General features: G+C 40.0%; 2 protein-coding genes across 2 annotated transcripts; one reads left to right on the top strand and one right to left on the bottom strand.

Moving 5' to 3' along the window:
- Positions 1-300: 300 nt before the first annotated feature.
- On the top strand, positions 301-14,162 carry LOC146558275 (uncharacterized). Its single transcript, XM_085246541.1, has 11 exons — positions 301-585; positions 1,568-1,642; positions 1,751-1,989; positions 2,312-2,415; positions 2,530-2,792; positions 2,897-3,094; positions 3,183-3,269; positions 3,428-3,526; positions 3,743-3,872; positions 11,480-11,569; positions 13,764-14,162. The coding sequence occupies exons 1-11, from the start codon at positions 483-485 to the stop codon at positions 13,819-13,821; spliced, it is 1,446 nt and encodes a 481-aa protein (XP_085102667.1). The 5' UTR covers positions 301-482; the 3' UTR covers positions 13,822-14,162.
- Positions 5,250-9,200, bottom strand: LOC146558276 (uncharacterized). Its single transcript, XM_085247126.1, has 7 exons — positions 8,513-9,200; positions 7,797-7,930; positions 7,344-7,494; positions 6,853-6,996; positions 6,635-6,739; positions 6,256-6,520; positions 5,250-5,906 (listed from the first exon to the last, which is right to left on the bottom strand). Exons 1-7 carry the CDS (start codon positions 8,566-8,568, stop codon positions 5,697-5,699), a joined length of 1,065 nt encoding a protein of 354 aa, XP_085103252.1. The 5' UTR covers positions 8,569-9,200; the 3' UTR covers positions 5,250-5,696.
- Positions 14,163-14,211: the final 49 nt, after the last annotated feature.

Below are 14,211 nucleotides of genomic sequence, written 5' to 3'. Positions count from 1 at the left end.
ATTTCCCTTTTTTAGGAAATGACCTGTATGTATCTGTGTGAAATCAATAAATGGATCAGGTGCTGCATTGTCTTTAGTTACATTGATGTTATTTATTTATGGTGAAACAGTGGTGGAATATCGCTGTTGCTTTCGTATGAATGACGCGGGCATACCTGCGTGGCCGCGATCTAATCCTGTTTACATAAAGTAAACCTGCTCCCGAGCAGGTTTACGTTTACGGCTCTGTTGCTATGACAGCAAGTCCCGGATGAGCTTCGGGGAACCGACTGATCCAGGATCACGCGAAATCGTCAACAATCTAATCCGGCTAACCTACTTAGCGAGGTACGAAGAACGGGCCCCAGGTGAGAGATGCGCTTTTCCTGTGCTTCAGCGATTGCTTTATATTTTTCGAGCTGTGCCTCAACACTGACAACTCTGCTCTTCATATCATTTAACTCAGCACAGACAGCATCAAATGACTCCTTAACAGCTGTGATATGTTCAGTGTTCTCTTGGACAGCTTTTTTCATCTCGGAGATGGCTATGGAGTTGTCACTCACCATTTTTTCAAGAGTATCCGACCTCGAGTTAATCAACATGGTAAGTGATGAGAGCTGGGAGAGAACCGTAGATGTCTCCGTATCCGCAATTTTTCTTAGCTTACCAGCGGGAGAGGCGCATGGAGTGATAGGGAGAGGGGGAAACTCTTCTTCCATCCGTGAATACTGAAGCGGTTCGGAAACTGCCTCCAAATAGTCGCGCATGGAGTCGATGAGAGTATTTTTAGTGTCGGCGGGCATCTCAGTGGCGAGAGAAGACTGAGCAGCTTGGCTAACATTAGCAAGCTTGCTAACGGAGCCGCTGTTAGCATGCAACTTCTTAGAATCGGTCTTTCTCGGTTTGCTCATTTTGGTTCACAAATAGATACCAAAATGAGAAGTAAAGGATGACTATTGCGTAGGCGTAAATAAAGTCTCTGTTCACTGTGTGTAATATATATTTTAAAAAGGCCAGGTTCGCAGAGCTCAGCGATACGTGACTGCTCAGAGCGCCATCTTGGGGGTCTCTCCATCACTGGGTGTCGTAAAAGGGGCTACACATCGATAGTAGAAACATTGATCGGAAACCCTCTGATAGGTCGGCGAAAATGTCGAAGGAGAGCGCTCGGTATTTTTCGGCAGCAGAGCAAGAACTCTTGAGTGAGGGATTTCAGGAGTTTCAGAGTTTATTTAAAACGCAAGGGAACACTGCAAAGGCTGCAAAAGCAAGGAGAGAGGGCTGGCAGAAAGTTGCTGACAAATTAAACACGTAAGTAATTTAATAATAACAATAATAATGGAGTGGATTTATATAGCGCTTTCCAAGGCACCCAAAGCGCATGACAATGCCACTATTCAGTCACTCTCACATTCACACACTGGTGGAGGCAGCTACGGTTGTAGCCACAGCTGCCCTGGGGCAGACTGACAGAAGCCAGGCTGCCATATCGCGCCATCGGCCCCTCTGGCCAACACCAGTAGGCGGTAGGGTAGCCTTGTATTTATCCTGTGCGCTCTCTTCTGTTTACATGATCATATGTCAGACACAGTGCCAGCTAAAGCAGTCAAATTTGACCTAGCAGCAGCTGGACTTGGAGAGAAACGGATTTCATTCCAAGGTGATGCTACATGTCATTTGTTAATATTTCAAGATTCAGTTTAACTACATTTTTACTCTTATATGTACCATTTTTGTAGTAATGTACAGCAAGTAATGTGTTTTACAGGAAGGGATGATGACCCAGAAGTGGTCAAGGCAATGATTGAGGATACCTTCCCTCAGCTGAAAGACACAGGAGGGTTTGAACTGCTGAGAATCTCGGGTACAACACGAAGCCGTAACCTGTGCACAATCCCAAGCCCAGACACTGGATATACAGTGCGATATCTCCGCAGTCCGTTGAGTGGAATTGGACAAGCTTTGATCTATATAAGGCCACTGCAGAAAAGTATTGATTTGGAAGACGTGAGTAATGACTAGGGTCACAATATGTTATTTGCATGTATTAATAAACTAGTTCAAATGGCTAGCTAAGCTCAACTATGTGTCAAATCACTTTAGCTGTCAGCTGGTTAGAAACATGACTGCATATGAGTAATAATGGTTCTGAATGTGTATGTAAGCAATTGTTAGAAAAGGTTTAGAAGGAGATATGTCATTTTGTGTTTACAATTTGTTTCTGCTTCTCATGTTGGCAAATGCGATTGCAGAACTGTCAAAATATTTTTTATCACAGTATGCACCAAATGTATATTAAATATATTTTTTATCTCCATATTCTCTGTAGAGCCTGACAACCCTCCAGCAACAAGGACCCCCCACAAAATGCCTGAATTGTGACATTAACATTCCTTTAAATAAAATGAAAAACCACATCACTAAATGCACAAGGTAAGGAACATCTTTGATTTTCTATATATTTTAGTATATAGTGTGGAAACTAAGTAAGTCCACTTTATATATATTGGTGATGGATGCTGAAATCTCTGCCAATCCCTCTCACAGTTCATTGAGTGGTGCTGAACCTCAGTCTGTTACTGAAAGTCAGGCTAGGCAGACTCGTAGTACAACAGCAAGGTCAGAGGTCCCATCCTGTAGCAACAGTGATGCCTGGAATCTGTCCTGCGGGGTAGAGGAACCAGATAGTATCATCTTGGAATCCACCATAACCTCAGCAAGAGCAGAGCAATCATCAAGTGATATGGTGGTAGTGCAGGAAGATGCATCTCATCAAGATGAGGAAAAGTCACTTCTAGGGGAAAAACCAGGTAGTGACAGGAATTAAGTTAGGAAGATACCAGACAAATGGCAAAAAATACATATATTTTATTTCTTTTGATTCATGTGATCCATACAAATGTGTACCTTTCAGAGTGGAAATGTGAACAAGATGCAACCAGAGCAGCCTGGCTCTACAAGTCCGAGTTACTTTCAAAGTATGAGACCAGAAAGGCAGTAGTCCTGCAAATGGACTTGCGGGAAAGTATTGTGGATCAACAGAGATCACTTATCTCCCTCTACAAAGCTCCAAAGGTAGAGTGGGCGGGCCCTGTCAGCTGCAAACTGGAAGGTATTTTTTCTGTATTGTGAAAACATTAGAAATCCAGTGACTGACTAATCCGAAACTTCACAAGTTCTTTTCTTCTTCTTCCTTTTAGGGGATGTTGCTGTTGGAGAAGGGGTGAAGAGATTCTTCTTCTCAAAGGCAGTTTCTCTAGTACAGTCTGGTTTGCATTTGAATTTTGGTATGTATGAAACTAGACTGGGCACATGTATAGTGGATTAAATAAGAGAATATTTCATCATGTAAAGAAAATGTATTTGTTATGTAAATGAGTTAATTGTGTTAAAATTACTGCCTGGATTTCTCATACTCACCATAACCTAGCTGTACTCTTTTCAGGGAACACAGATCTTACAAGACTGTTTGACGGTGAGCCAAAACACTTGACTCCGTCCACTTCTCAGACCTTGCTTGAGAGTGACATGTTTTTGGTGGCAGGTAAGAAAGTTATGTACAGAAATAAGAGGAATAGTAATTTAAAATAATACATGTGCAGCACTAAAGGAAAAAGCATTACTTGTGTTACATTATCCTAACTGTAACCGTAAAGATGAAAACTAGATTGAATACAGTTACAAAACTGTTTGTCTTTACCCCCATGCAATGTTAGGCTAAGTGAATTTATTATGTTTTATTTTTATTATTTATTATTAGGAAGAATAATGGGACATTCATTCATTCATGGTGGACCGTGTGTGTCTGGTATAAGTCCTGCAATCATCCATGTCCTTTTTGGTGGCTCACCTGAAACAGCTACAGTTCAGATTGAGGATTGCCCTGATATTGATATCCGCAGCACTATTCAGCTGGTTTGCATTTTTGTACCATTATTTTAAAGAATTACTATTTCACTAAATATTAAATTTAGAGACAAGATTGAATAGCCATCAGTACCTACTACTGACTAATTTTTTTCCCCCTCTGTCCTAGCTTGATGGCACTGCTGAATTAACAGAACTGGAACGAAGAAATGTTCTCGAGCTAGCCCTGGCTTGGGACCTGCCAGGTGTCACACAAACCAATAGAAAGTGGCTGTATGAACGTCTGCTATTCCACGCTGTGAGTACGGACTTACTCTCCCCAATAAATGTAAATTTTAAATAGAAAAGCAAATCAAACCTTTGGATGTGAATAAGTACATTTTTCATATACATTAAAAAAATCTCTTTGGAGGCCATTTGAAATGCTTTATCAGTACAGTGGATGTTCTTTAAGTATTTAACATTTAAAGTGTGTTTTACTTTACGGACTCACACTTCAGTTTTGGTTTGGTCTCACTGTTGTAGGTCATAACACAAACAAGCCGTCAAGTCAAGCAGCTGAGGAAAGGGCTTAAGGAGACCATGGTATGGCCGCTTCTGACAGCAAGATCAGACATGCCACAGAAGATGAAGATGAGGAGGAAGAGGAATGCTCTCTTGAGGATAAATGCAGAGTGGCAGGCTACCTTCGGTCCTTCATTGAAAATGGTAAGTCTGCTGCGATAGGTATTTTGCTATTGGTTTTCTCTGATTATACTTTGGTAAATTACATACAGTCCAGTGATCTCGGGTCATTAACAAAGTACACTATAGTATAATTTTGTTTTCTTATTTGCTCCATACTGCCTCCATGCAATACATAAAAAACAGAGTGGTGGCATTATCAGTTGCATTATAATTGTATGCAACTACTTTTAGCTTTGTTACCATAAAAATATCTATGACAGCTACAACAGCAATTTGAGTGGGGCAAAAATGTCTTGTGCTCTTTATGTAATTGTTCATCTTTTAAGGTATTTCTCCATAAAAGACTCAAAATAATGAATATAGGATGTCATTATAGCTCAAAACAATGTTCCACTGCAGCGTCTTGTGCACAACGAAAAGCCCTCATCAAGTTTTGGACAGGATGGGAAGTCTTGCCGAGAGAAATGACTGTGGAAGTGGTCAACAGCAGTCTTCCACCTGTTTTGAAGTACTACGTCTTCCTGCACACTACTGTACCTATGAGTCATTTCTAATGGACATTCAGGTGTGTCTCAACTCTACTGACTCAGGTTTTGGTCTGATTTAGGATTGATTCCATAACCACATGGTAAGATTAGACCATTTTTCTTTCTTGCATCACTTTACTGTATTCAGTGTTCAAAGAAACGGACAATCTAGTGAGTTCTAGTTCCTTTAATACACTTGACAGTGTAAAATACACAGTACAGGTGAGCATTTATTGCTTTTTGTCAGTTTATATTAAAAAGAGTTTAGAAAACAAAATCAGTTCACTGTACATTATAAATTACACAGTATGTTTATTTTATTCTCGCTACTGGAAAATTTATTTGCATTAAGATTTTATACTACTGTACCGTGTGCATTGTATTAAATCTGCTCAGAGTTGACATGTACTGTACATCCAAGAAATGAATATCAAATCACTTATTTTATTGTCACTTATTTTTATTATTATTAAAGTGACAGCTGTGTAAAACAAATCCTGTTTTATAGCCACTCACTGTTTTGTTGAAAATGAAATTGGTTATGCTGTTTTGAGTCAGTATTAGCTACAAAGCCATAGATGTAGAAACTTAAAAAAGGGGTGTGAACATATTGCACCTGCTTACTTTGAAGAGTTAAGGTGTGGTATCAAACATAAGTTTGAGTGACTGAACAGTTTCACAGTAGGCATCCAAAGCTTGACTGAGTGAAACGTTGCTGTTTGGTAGCACAGCAAGCTCTCGTTCACTCAGTGCACGTGGGAGCTGAATCTCAGGAATGGTGATCTCATTTGATGGGCGGTGATTATGTGGTCCTGTCCAGTCCACACCATAATCCTCATCAACCTGAAAGACCATGCACATGTTTTAAATCTAAACTGAAGAGGTGTTTCCTGCAGCTGTTCCTAGATGGACTTATTGAGTCTGTCAGGGCCTATTCGAGTTTTTTAGGCATAATTATTCATTCACCCATTCTAGGTCAGGATTGGTTCTCTTCAGGTATAACAAATTTAACTTTGTTTAAAGTATTGCCATCTATACCTGACAGATGGAATAAAAGGAGAGAATGGCTTGAGAGACATTTTCACTTACAGGAGAAATATTTGGTACACCAACTCGAACAGTAGAACTCATCTCAACTACAGATAGTAGAGTTTTACATAGAAGAACAAATACGGATCAAATAGTCATGTACCTGTGACAAATCTTGTCCCTCCTTTCTGTGCAGCAACCAGAGTTGCAGAGGTGAATGGTTGTTTGCTGTTCTGAGTCCGTGCTGATTCCATGCTTCCTGGAATGACTGAAGATGATGTTGAATGTGATGCAAAAAGCATCTGTGCAGTGCAAACAAGTCAATTTCTTCACCAGGGTTGAGCAGTCCTTGAATCTCCAGCTGGGTGAAGATTGTGTAGAAAAGGTCAAGGACGTTTTCATATACATCCCTCCACAGGCGCTCAATGCTATAAGACACAGTGAAAACCAGTCAATTATGCTCAGAAACCATTTGTTTTATTACAATTGCATGTGTAAAAAAAAAAAAAAGTAAGACAGACAATCAATTTACTTGTCCTTACCGCTGGTTGTGAACACTTCTGCCTGTAATGTGAGAGTTCCTGTTCTCCCCCATTGTCTGCACCATGAAATGTGCAACCTTCACATTTTCCCCTCCTTTGTCTGACCTGGAAAAAAAGTAGAGAAGTTTTGATCCGAGTCAGTGAGAGTAACAATCTGAATATAACTACTGTCCAATACAGAGTTTTTTGACATACTGTATTTGTTAAACACCTCTTACCGGACTCTTGATGGTATGCCATATTGTCTGATTGCTGACAAGAAACCATCAAAAACTGTTGTAGCTTTGTTGTTGGTGGCAGCTTTAAGGTAGACAATTAACCTAGAAAAACCATCTATCCCACCATGGACAACAAATCTCCATCTGACAAGGCAGAATTAAAAAAAACAAAACAAGAAAAAACATTGTCATGTCCCCAGTTACATACAAGCAAGACCAATATTTCAGTTCCATATAAAGTGACAACATGTTATAACAGGAATGTAAAAGAAATAATAGAAGGGAAACTTAAACACTTTACAGAAAGATCTGTAGTGCAAGGAATCACATGCATAATGTAAAGCCTCAGACATGACTATAGCAAATCCTGTAAATGGCCTTATATGACAGCATTTAAGATGACATTTACAAACTCAAGGCTTCATTTTACAATTTTATACATACATTCTGTTACTTCAATGGAATAGGGAAAAGGTGATGCAAGTACTGACCGAATTAGTTTATGATTTCCATCGATATGCCAAAGGTGATTTGGTGCTGGTACACTGTACTGACGACGCCTTGCAGTCTGAATAGATAACCGTCGCATCATGACCCCTTCTGGATTGACTCGTCTCATTGACTCGTTAATCAGTCGAAATCCTGATTAACAAACAGATCATGTCTTAGTACTACCAACTACAAAAAGACTGTATTGTAAACACTGTAATGCTTATGAGACAGATCTTCATTGCTTCAGGTAAGTATCCAGGTGCTGTACAGATTTACTAGGGAGAGAGAATCATGTACAAACTGGTTCAAACAGGAACATAACTGCATAACAGTGATGCGAACATGCCTAGTCATTTTTGATGCCTACATTATAATATCACATCATGGCTACACTGACACATGCTTTCTGGGCCAGAAACTGGTGTTTGTATATTCAAACAATATCAGCTTACTTTGAATGTGTATGCCTCTGGATCGTAGATGTCCCATCATCATTCTGCAGCCGGCATTTGGGTGATGACGCTGAATGTCCAGCACTTTTGCATCCAAGTCCTCATTCCCAATAGAAGAATACCTATCAGATTTTCTGCACAAAATTTTTTTTTTTTAGTATAACAGCAAGTCTCAACAAAACGTTTTCCTGAAAGAACCAAGGACGTAAATGTATTCTTGTTTTTGCTTTACCGAAGACACCAGAGAAAGTATGATATTTAAAACGCTGCTGAAATAGACAAAACCATTTCAATAAACTTGCTATTTAACATCAACTTTGTTATGTGTTATCAGAGAACAATTAGCTGCAAACAGCAATGAAACATTCAACTATGTACTATTTAAAGCACTAATGACCCTGCTGTCTACCAAGATGTGATAAGTAAGTAGACTGTGGAAAGCTGGTGGGTCTACTCTGTGTAAAAGGTTCCTACAGGCTCCACTGCCCCCAGTCTCCGAGTTAACACACTCTAACAGCTAACACTGCGCCGGCTAAACGTGTCTCAACAACGAGATGGCGCCGATAGCTTTAGCCGTAGCTGCCACGCTTATTTTAGACATTCACAATAAAAAAGTAAGCGATAATATTTCAATATCAAACGTCATAATTAAGGTCAACATCTAAATAATGCTGTGTACAGACTCACACAGGTGTTAAATTACAGCATAAACTTACCTTAGACCTTCCTCCGTCATTCTCCTCCTAATTGTGCTCGGAGACACAGAAAACATATCGGCAATTACCCCGATGGTTATCCCGGACAGCACGAAAGTCCTGAGTGCTGCACCGGGATTTCAAGACGTGGACGACCAACATTTGAAGACTGTTCTTCCTCGGCGTATTCCAAACGAACACGGTGCTGAATCGATCTTAAACTTTCGATTCTTAAACAATGCTGTCATCGATGCTAACATCTTGAAGAGCAATTATCATCCCAAGCATTTCAGAAACATCATCTAAACGACTCAAAACAGTATCTACAGGTAAATGATCCCTCTCTATCTGATCTGCTAAAATGAGCAGAATTGACTGAAGTTCACACCAGTCCGCCATCCTCCGTGACTTTTGACCTAGCACGTTTTTGCTACCTGTAGCAGCCGTCCGCGGAGCAGGTATCCAGGAAAACTAGTCGATAGTAAACGATCAGCCAATAGGCGCAAAGGTCAAGCCCACTCACACTGATTGACAGACAAAGTCATTCTGCTGAAAAGTCACATTATGAAATAAATAGGCCATTGGGAAAAACGGGATTTTGAAATAAAGACTGACTTTGAAAAAAGGACTTTTTGGATTAAAAACGGCTGGGAATAAATAAAATGCCTCAGGAATAATCTCTGTTATTGTGAAAAATAATGATCATGAAATAATATTTCACAATAATAAGTAAATTTATATAGCAGAATGCAATATATTTCACAATAATGACCTTTTTTTCAAAATGTGTTCAATTATTTCACAATATCATTCTCACATTACATATCTGTGTCTTATTTATTCACATAGTTATTTATTTCATCATGACTTATTTATTTATTTAATTTTGAACACTTTGGAGTTCCATATGTAACACGTACGTAATCCAATTCCACAACACGATGTGATGGGGGAATCAGCTGTGTTTTGCTGCCCATTTTATTTCGAATCTGGCGCGAACCGGTGAACCAGTTCCCGAATCAGTCACGTGGTACGGACTGCCCGCGAGGCCTCGAACGTCACTGCATACGTAATCAACGCAAGCCTCGATTCGCGCTTCAGAAAAACGCCCCCGCGATTACCCGACGCGCGATTCGAAGCTTCGACACACAGGACACATCACTACTTTTAACCGAACATAGCAGCCGTTTTAGCTCGGTTAGTGTTAGGTATTTTAGTACCATGGTAGCATTTACTGGATATTGTTTTATAGTGACATTATGCAGGAAAACTCTGTCATTCAATAAGGCCCCTTTGTTTTAGTTATTTTTCTCTTTGACCCAAGAATTGATGTGTGAGAATCACAGGCTGGTACAAGGTTGAAATACCACAGAGATCACTCCCTCAGCTACATTAGTTTCTTAATCTTTTAGACGCCTGTTGAAGGCCAAATGGTTTGTTTCAGATTTCACTAATGAAAGAACTCTTTGTTTTGTGCCTTGAAAATATGTCGCTGAGATAATCACAATTGTAGCTGAACTAATAAACTACACAAAGGATGCTTCTTCACCCAAGGGCAGGAAGACGCTCCCTTATCTTGGTCTGTACTGGTTTAAACTGATAATCTGCTGTCTCATGAATTTTACCCTCTATATAAACTGTTGTACTTGTGAATAAAGTTGAGTCACTTTGGGAAGACAATCTAAAGCAGTCTCTGTTTTCTTGTTCTCCCAAGCTGCTCCCGAGCTCGTACTAACACGCTGAATGGCATGCTTGAATATTACTTGAGAATATATTTCAACATTATGCACTCCACACTGTATATAAATGCCACTTGTTTTGCACATATTCAACTCTGTATATTTTATATATTTTATTATTATTATTATTATTATTATTATTATTATTATTTTATTTTATTTTTTTACTATTTAATTTGTAAAAATGTGTATACACACACACACACACACACACACACACACACACACACACACGTAGGAAAATATTTAGTATACACATCCAGAAATGCATACACTATTATATATTGTACATATATTTATTAGTTTCAGGTTGGCCATTCTTGTATTTTGCTCGTTTGTGTTGTTGTGTTTGCACATCTCTGTTGCTTGTGGGGCTCGCACACAAGAATTTCACTTGCATGTGCTGTGCCAGTATGCCTGCACATGTGATGTGACAATAAAAAGTGATTTGATTTGATTTGATATTTGACTGTGTTACAGACTAAGGGACATTCTCTGCTGATAGGTGAAGGTACATTCTCTGCTGATAGACGTCCACGCCTCGAAGGAAGTCGATCCACGGATTAGGCCCTGGAAACCGTTTCCTTCAATTTTGGTGTCAGAAGTGGGATCCTGACGAAGGTAGGCACTCGTCTTTTATTTTATAAGACTGTGTTATGCCTTTCTCAGTGATCCACATAGAAACGGGATACGCTGACGAGGCCTTCTTCAGTGGCCCACATAGTAACAAGTGGGATACGCTGAGGAGCCTTCGTTAGTGGCCCACATAGAAACACAGGAAGTTGCCTGTTGTTTTGTAAATAAAAGCAGAAAGGACACAGGAAGTTGCCTGCTGTCATAAACTAAGAAGTTGCTCACCAGCAGAAAGGACACAGGAAGTTGCCTGGGGTCATAAATCGAGAAGTTGCTCGTTAAAAAGTGAGAAGTTGCTCACTAAAAAGATAAAATTGCTAGCAAAAAAATCAAGTAACCTCAGGTGTGCCACAGCAAAAATAAAAACTAACTTAAATCCTTCAAAGCGTCTAAACCCCTCTGGAAATCACTGACCATGGGTCAGAATAATTCAAAGACCTTAGACGGGTCCGATAAAAACTCAAAATTAACTGTAAAACCGAAAAAAAATAAAATATAAAATCACAAATAGCGGCTCAGTACGACTCCCACTTCCGGTTACGTTTAACCCACGCTCGCGAATCAATGAAGACTTCCATGATTACGTATCCAGAACATGCGGAAGTGCTTACGTGACTGATTTCGTCTCGAACTTAAGAACTGTAAGTTTAATGCATCCTAATGTATTTCCGGAGCCCTATCCCGAACGATTATCGCCAGAAAACAGGTCAGTAGAAATGTTAAATACTATTTGTGATAAGGAAAGTAGGCTGATTAAAAAGTCCTGTAAAAAATATATGATAGAATGTCGTGATGTGACCAATCGCATGCTACCACTATGGAAAAAAGGACCCGAGCCAGACGTAAATGCTTTAAATCAAGCCAGTGTAGGCTCTAGTAAATCCACTGCAGAAAAAACTAGCCTTATATGCCCATCCGTTCAACCTACGGCTCCGCCGCCTTATGATGAAAAGACAGAATTAATAGCTGCTGCGGCGGCTGCACGTCATCAGCGCGTATATCCTGATATAACAGCAGAATCCCAAAAGAGTGAGGAAGGCACTGAAATGACACCTAAATCAGAAGAAGATGACTGGTTTAACCTAGATCAAAGACAGGAACGAGAATACACTGAACGAGAAAGAGAGTTACAGGAACATAAAAAGCAAACAAAACAGTTAATGGCAGAGTGTGAGGAAATCATGAAAGATCCTTTAACTGAACGTACGGAAGCTGAACTGCAGCAAGCAGTTTCCGTCATAGATAATCATGTTCAGCGCCACACTAGAGTAGCAAATGGTTTAACTGTGCCAAAAGCAATAACTAACACCAGAAATTTAATAAGGAACTACTTAAAGCAGAAAAAAGAGGAAAAAACTCAAGAGGGCCCCCACAAAAACACCCGTTATAAAGAAAAGCAGGGATCACAATTTAATGACGTCAGCCCCTCCCTTCCGTTCATGATAATAGGGGACATGTGTTGCATTCAACCCCCTAAAATTTCAGAGTTAGCAGCAACCATTAAAGAACTTCCCGATCCTCTACAAAATCCTACAGCCTTTGTCTCTGCATTACAGAGAAGTACCAGATACCACCACTTGGGTGGGCCTGATTATAGATATATATTATGTCAACGAATTCCAGGTGTGACTGAATCTCAGCTTATTGAAGAAGTAGAGGAACTAGACCCTAAAAATGACCAAGCAGCCAACACCACCTCGTTTTTGTGGATAAACGATGACAAAATCACAGCCTTTTTTCAAAATCTAAAGACATTTCTGCTCACAATGTCTAGAGATAAAATTGATTTAAATGCAGTAACCATGTGTAAGCAAAAGCCAGATGAATCCATTCTAGTTTTTATGAAACGTTTCACACACTGCTGGACTAATGAGGCATGCATGCCTGAAGGAGGAAATGATCAGATTTTCATAACAACATTCTTAAACAATATTCATCCAGAATGTTCACAACTATTGAAGCTGACTGCCACTGATAATCTCTATGACATGAAAATAAAGAACTTTATCACACTTGTCAAAACAAAAGCTGGTGCAGATCTTTTCCCCAACAGCACGAAGGCTAAAAGTGTTAAGATTATGTTGAATTTTGATGTTGAAGGCTCAGAGGAAAGTGAAAAAATGATGTATGCAGGGGCCCCGCCCCCTCAACAAGCGCAGCAGGGAGATTTCAGAAGGAGAGATAGGAGTGGAGACGTATGTTTTTACTGTGGAAAAATAGGACACTGGAGGAGGGAATGCAAATCAGCAGCACATAGGTCTCAACCACAAAACACAGGACCAGCTCCTGCCACTAGGCGTCAGCAGAGCTCTTACAGACAAGGTAACTGGCAACGCAGACAGGAATCACATCAAAATAATGGCCCCTTTGCACTTAGGGAGCAACCTTATAATCCACATTTTAATCCCCATCCATATGATAACGAAAGACTGGACCAACCATAGGGAGGCCCAGGTGAAGATGAGGGACAGTGTGAAGCACTACACACGATGCGGCATTTGCAATTGTCCCGTAACACAGAAAGCTTGCCCATGTTAGATATAGAAATAGGTGAAAAGATTTATTCCTTTTTAGTTGACAGTGGAGCCACTAAAAGTTCACTGTCTGGAAAATTCTATAGTGGGCCTGTTTCCTCTGTGTGCATCAACACCATGGGAATAAACGGAACTCTAGTGCAATGCCCCAAAACTCATTCTCTAAAGACACGCTGGGGCCCAAAACCAGACGAAATTACATATCATCCATTCATAATTATTCCAAACTCGCCTGTGAATCTATTAGGCAGAGATTTAATGGCAAAAATGAACTTGTGTATTTCATTTAACACAAAGGGTGAAATGTTTGCAGATACTGATAACAGCTATGTTTTCTCTGCCCTATGCACCGACACCATGGAGAAGGAACAGCCTCTGTGTCAGCTGGACGCCTCAGCGGAGAATGAACTCAATATCCATCTGACTGGTATCCCACGTCACACTCTGTGTCAAAAACATGTGCAAACACCGTTACCAGGTAGCCCCATGCCTGGAAGCCACATATTTGTTTCTCTCACACTGTTCAACAACATGATAACTGCACACACCAGTGAAGGCCGAACAGTGGTTTTGTCACATAACTCAGACATAGGCTATGACATTACTGCACCATGTCGACACACAGATCTAACCTACCCCATACACTGTACTATCTCTGCTGTCACATTGCCAGCTGAATATCAAAACATGACATTATGGTCAAGAGGTGAGAATGATGTAGGATTTATTGACTGTACACCTTATCATGCTCAGCTGAAAAACAACAAGCCAGTATATGTCAAGCAATATCCCATTTCCACTGAAAAAGCCGCAG

This window comes from Mchenga conophoros, linkage group LG15 (genome assembly GCF_057382185.1).
Source record: "Mchenga conophoros isolate Kocher_MC1m ecotype Shallow Benthic linkage group LG15, M_conophoros_male_GT1.1, whole genome shotgun sequence".
In the NCBI taxonomy this organism is placed as follows: Eukaryota; Metazoa; Chordata; class Actinopteri; order Cichliformes; family Cichlidae; genus Mchenga; species Mchenga conophoros.
Note: the sequence above shows the minus strand (reverse complement) of the source record. Positions and strands in the feature narration are given on the sequence as shown.

Excerpts from the sequence above, each read along its gene's own strand:
- LOC146558275 (XM_085246541.1), top strand. The coding sequence starts at position 483 with ATGTTCAGTGTTCTCTTGGACAGCTTTTTTCATCTCGGAGATGGCTAT. Across the intron at positions 1,990-2,311 it reads AAAGTATTGATTTGGAAGAC|AGCCTGACAACCCTCCAGCA; the intron begins GTGAGTAATGAC and ends TATTCTCTGTAG. Across the intron at positions 11,570-13,763 it reads CGATTATCGCCAGAAAACAG|GAACAGCCTCTGTGTCAGCT; the intron begins GTCAGTAGAAAT and ends ACCATGGAGAAG.
- LOC146558276 (XM_085247126.1), bottom strand. The coding sequence starts at position 8,568 with ATGTTTTCTGTGTCTCCGAGCACAATTAGGAGGAGAATGACGGAGGAA. Across the intron at positions 7,495-7,796 it reads CAGAGGCATACACATTCAAA|GATTTCGACTGATTAACGAG; the intron begins GTAAGCTGATAT and ends TTTGTTAATCAG. Across the intron at positions 5,907-6,255 it reads AGGGACAAGATTTGTCACAG|GTTGATGAGGATTATGGTGT; the intron begins GTACATGACTAT and ends ATGGTCTTTCAG.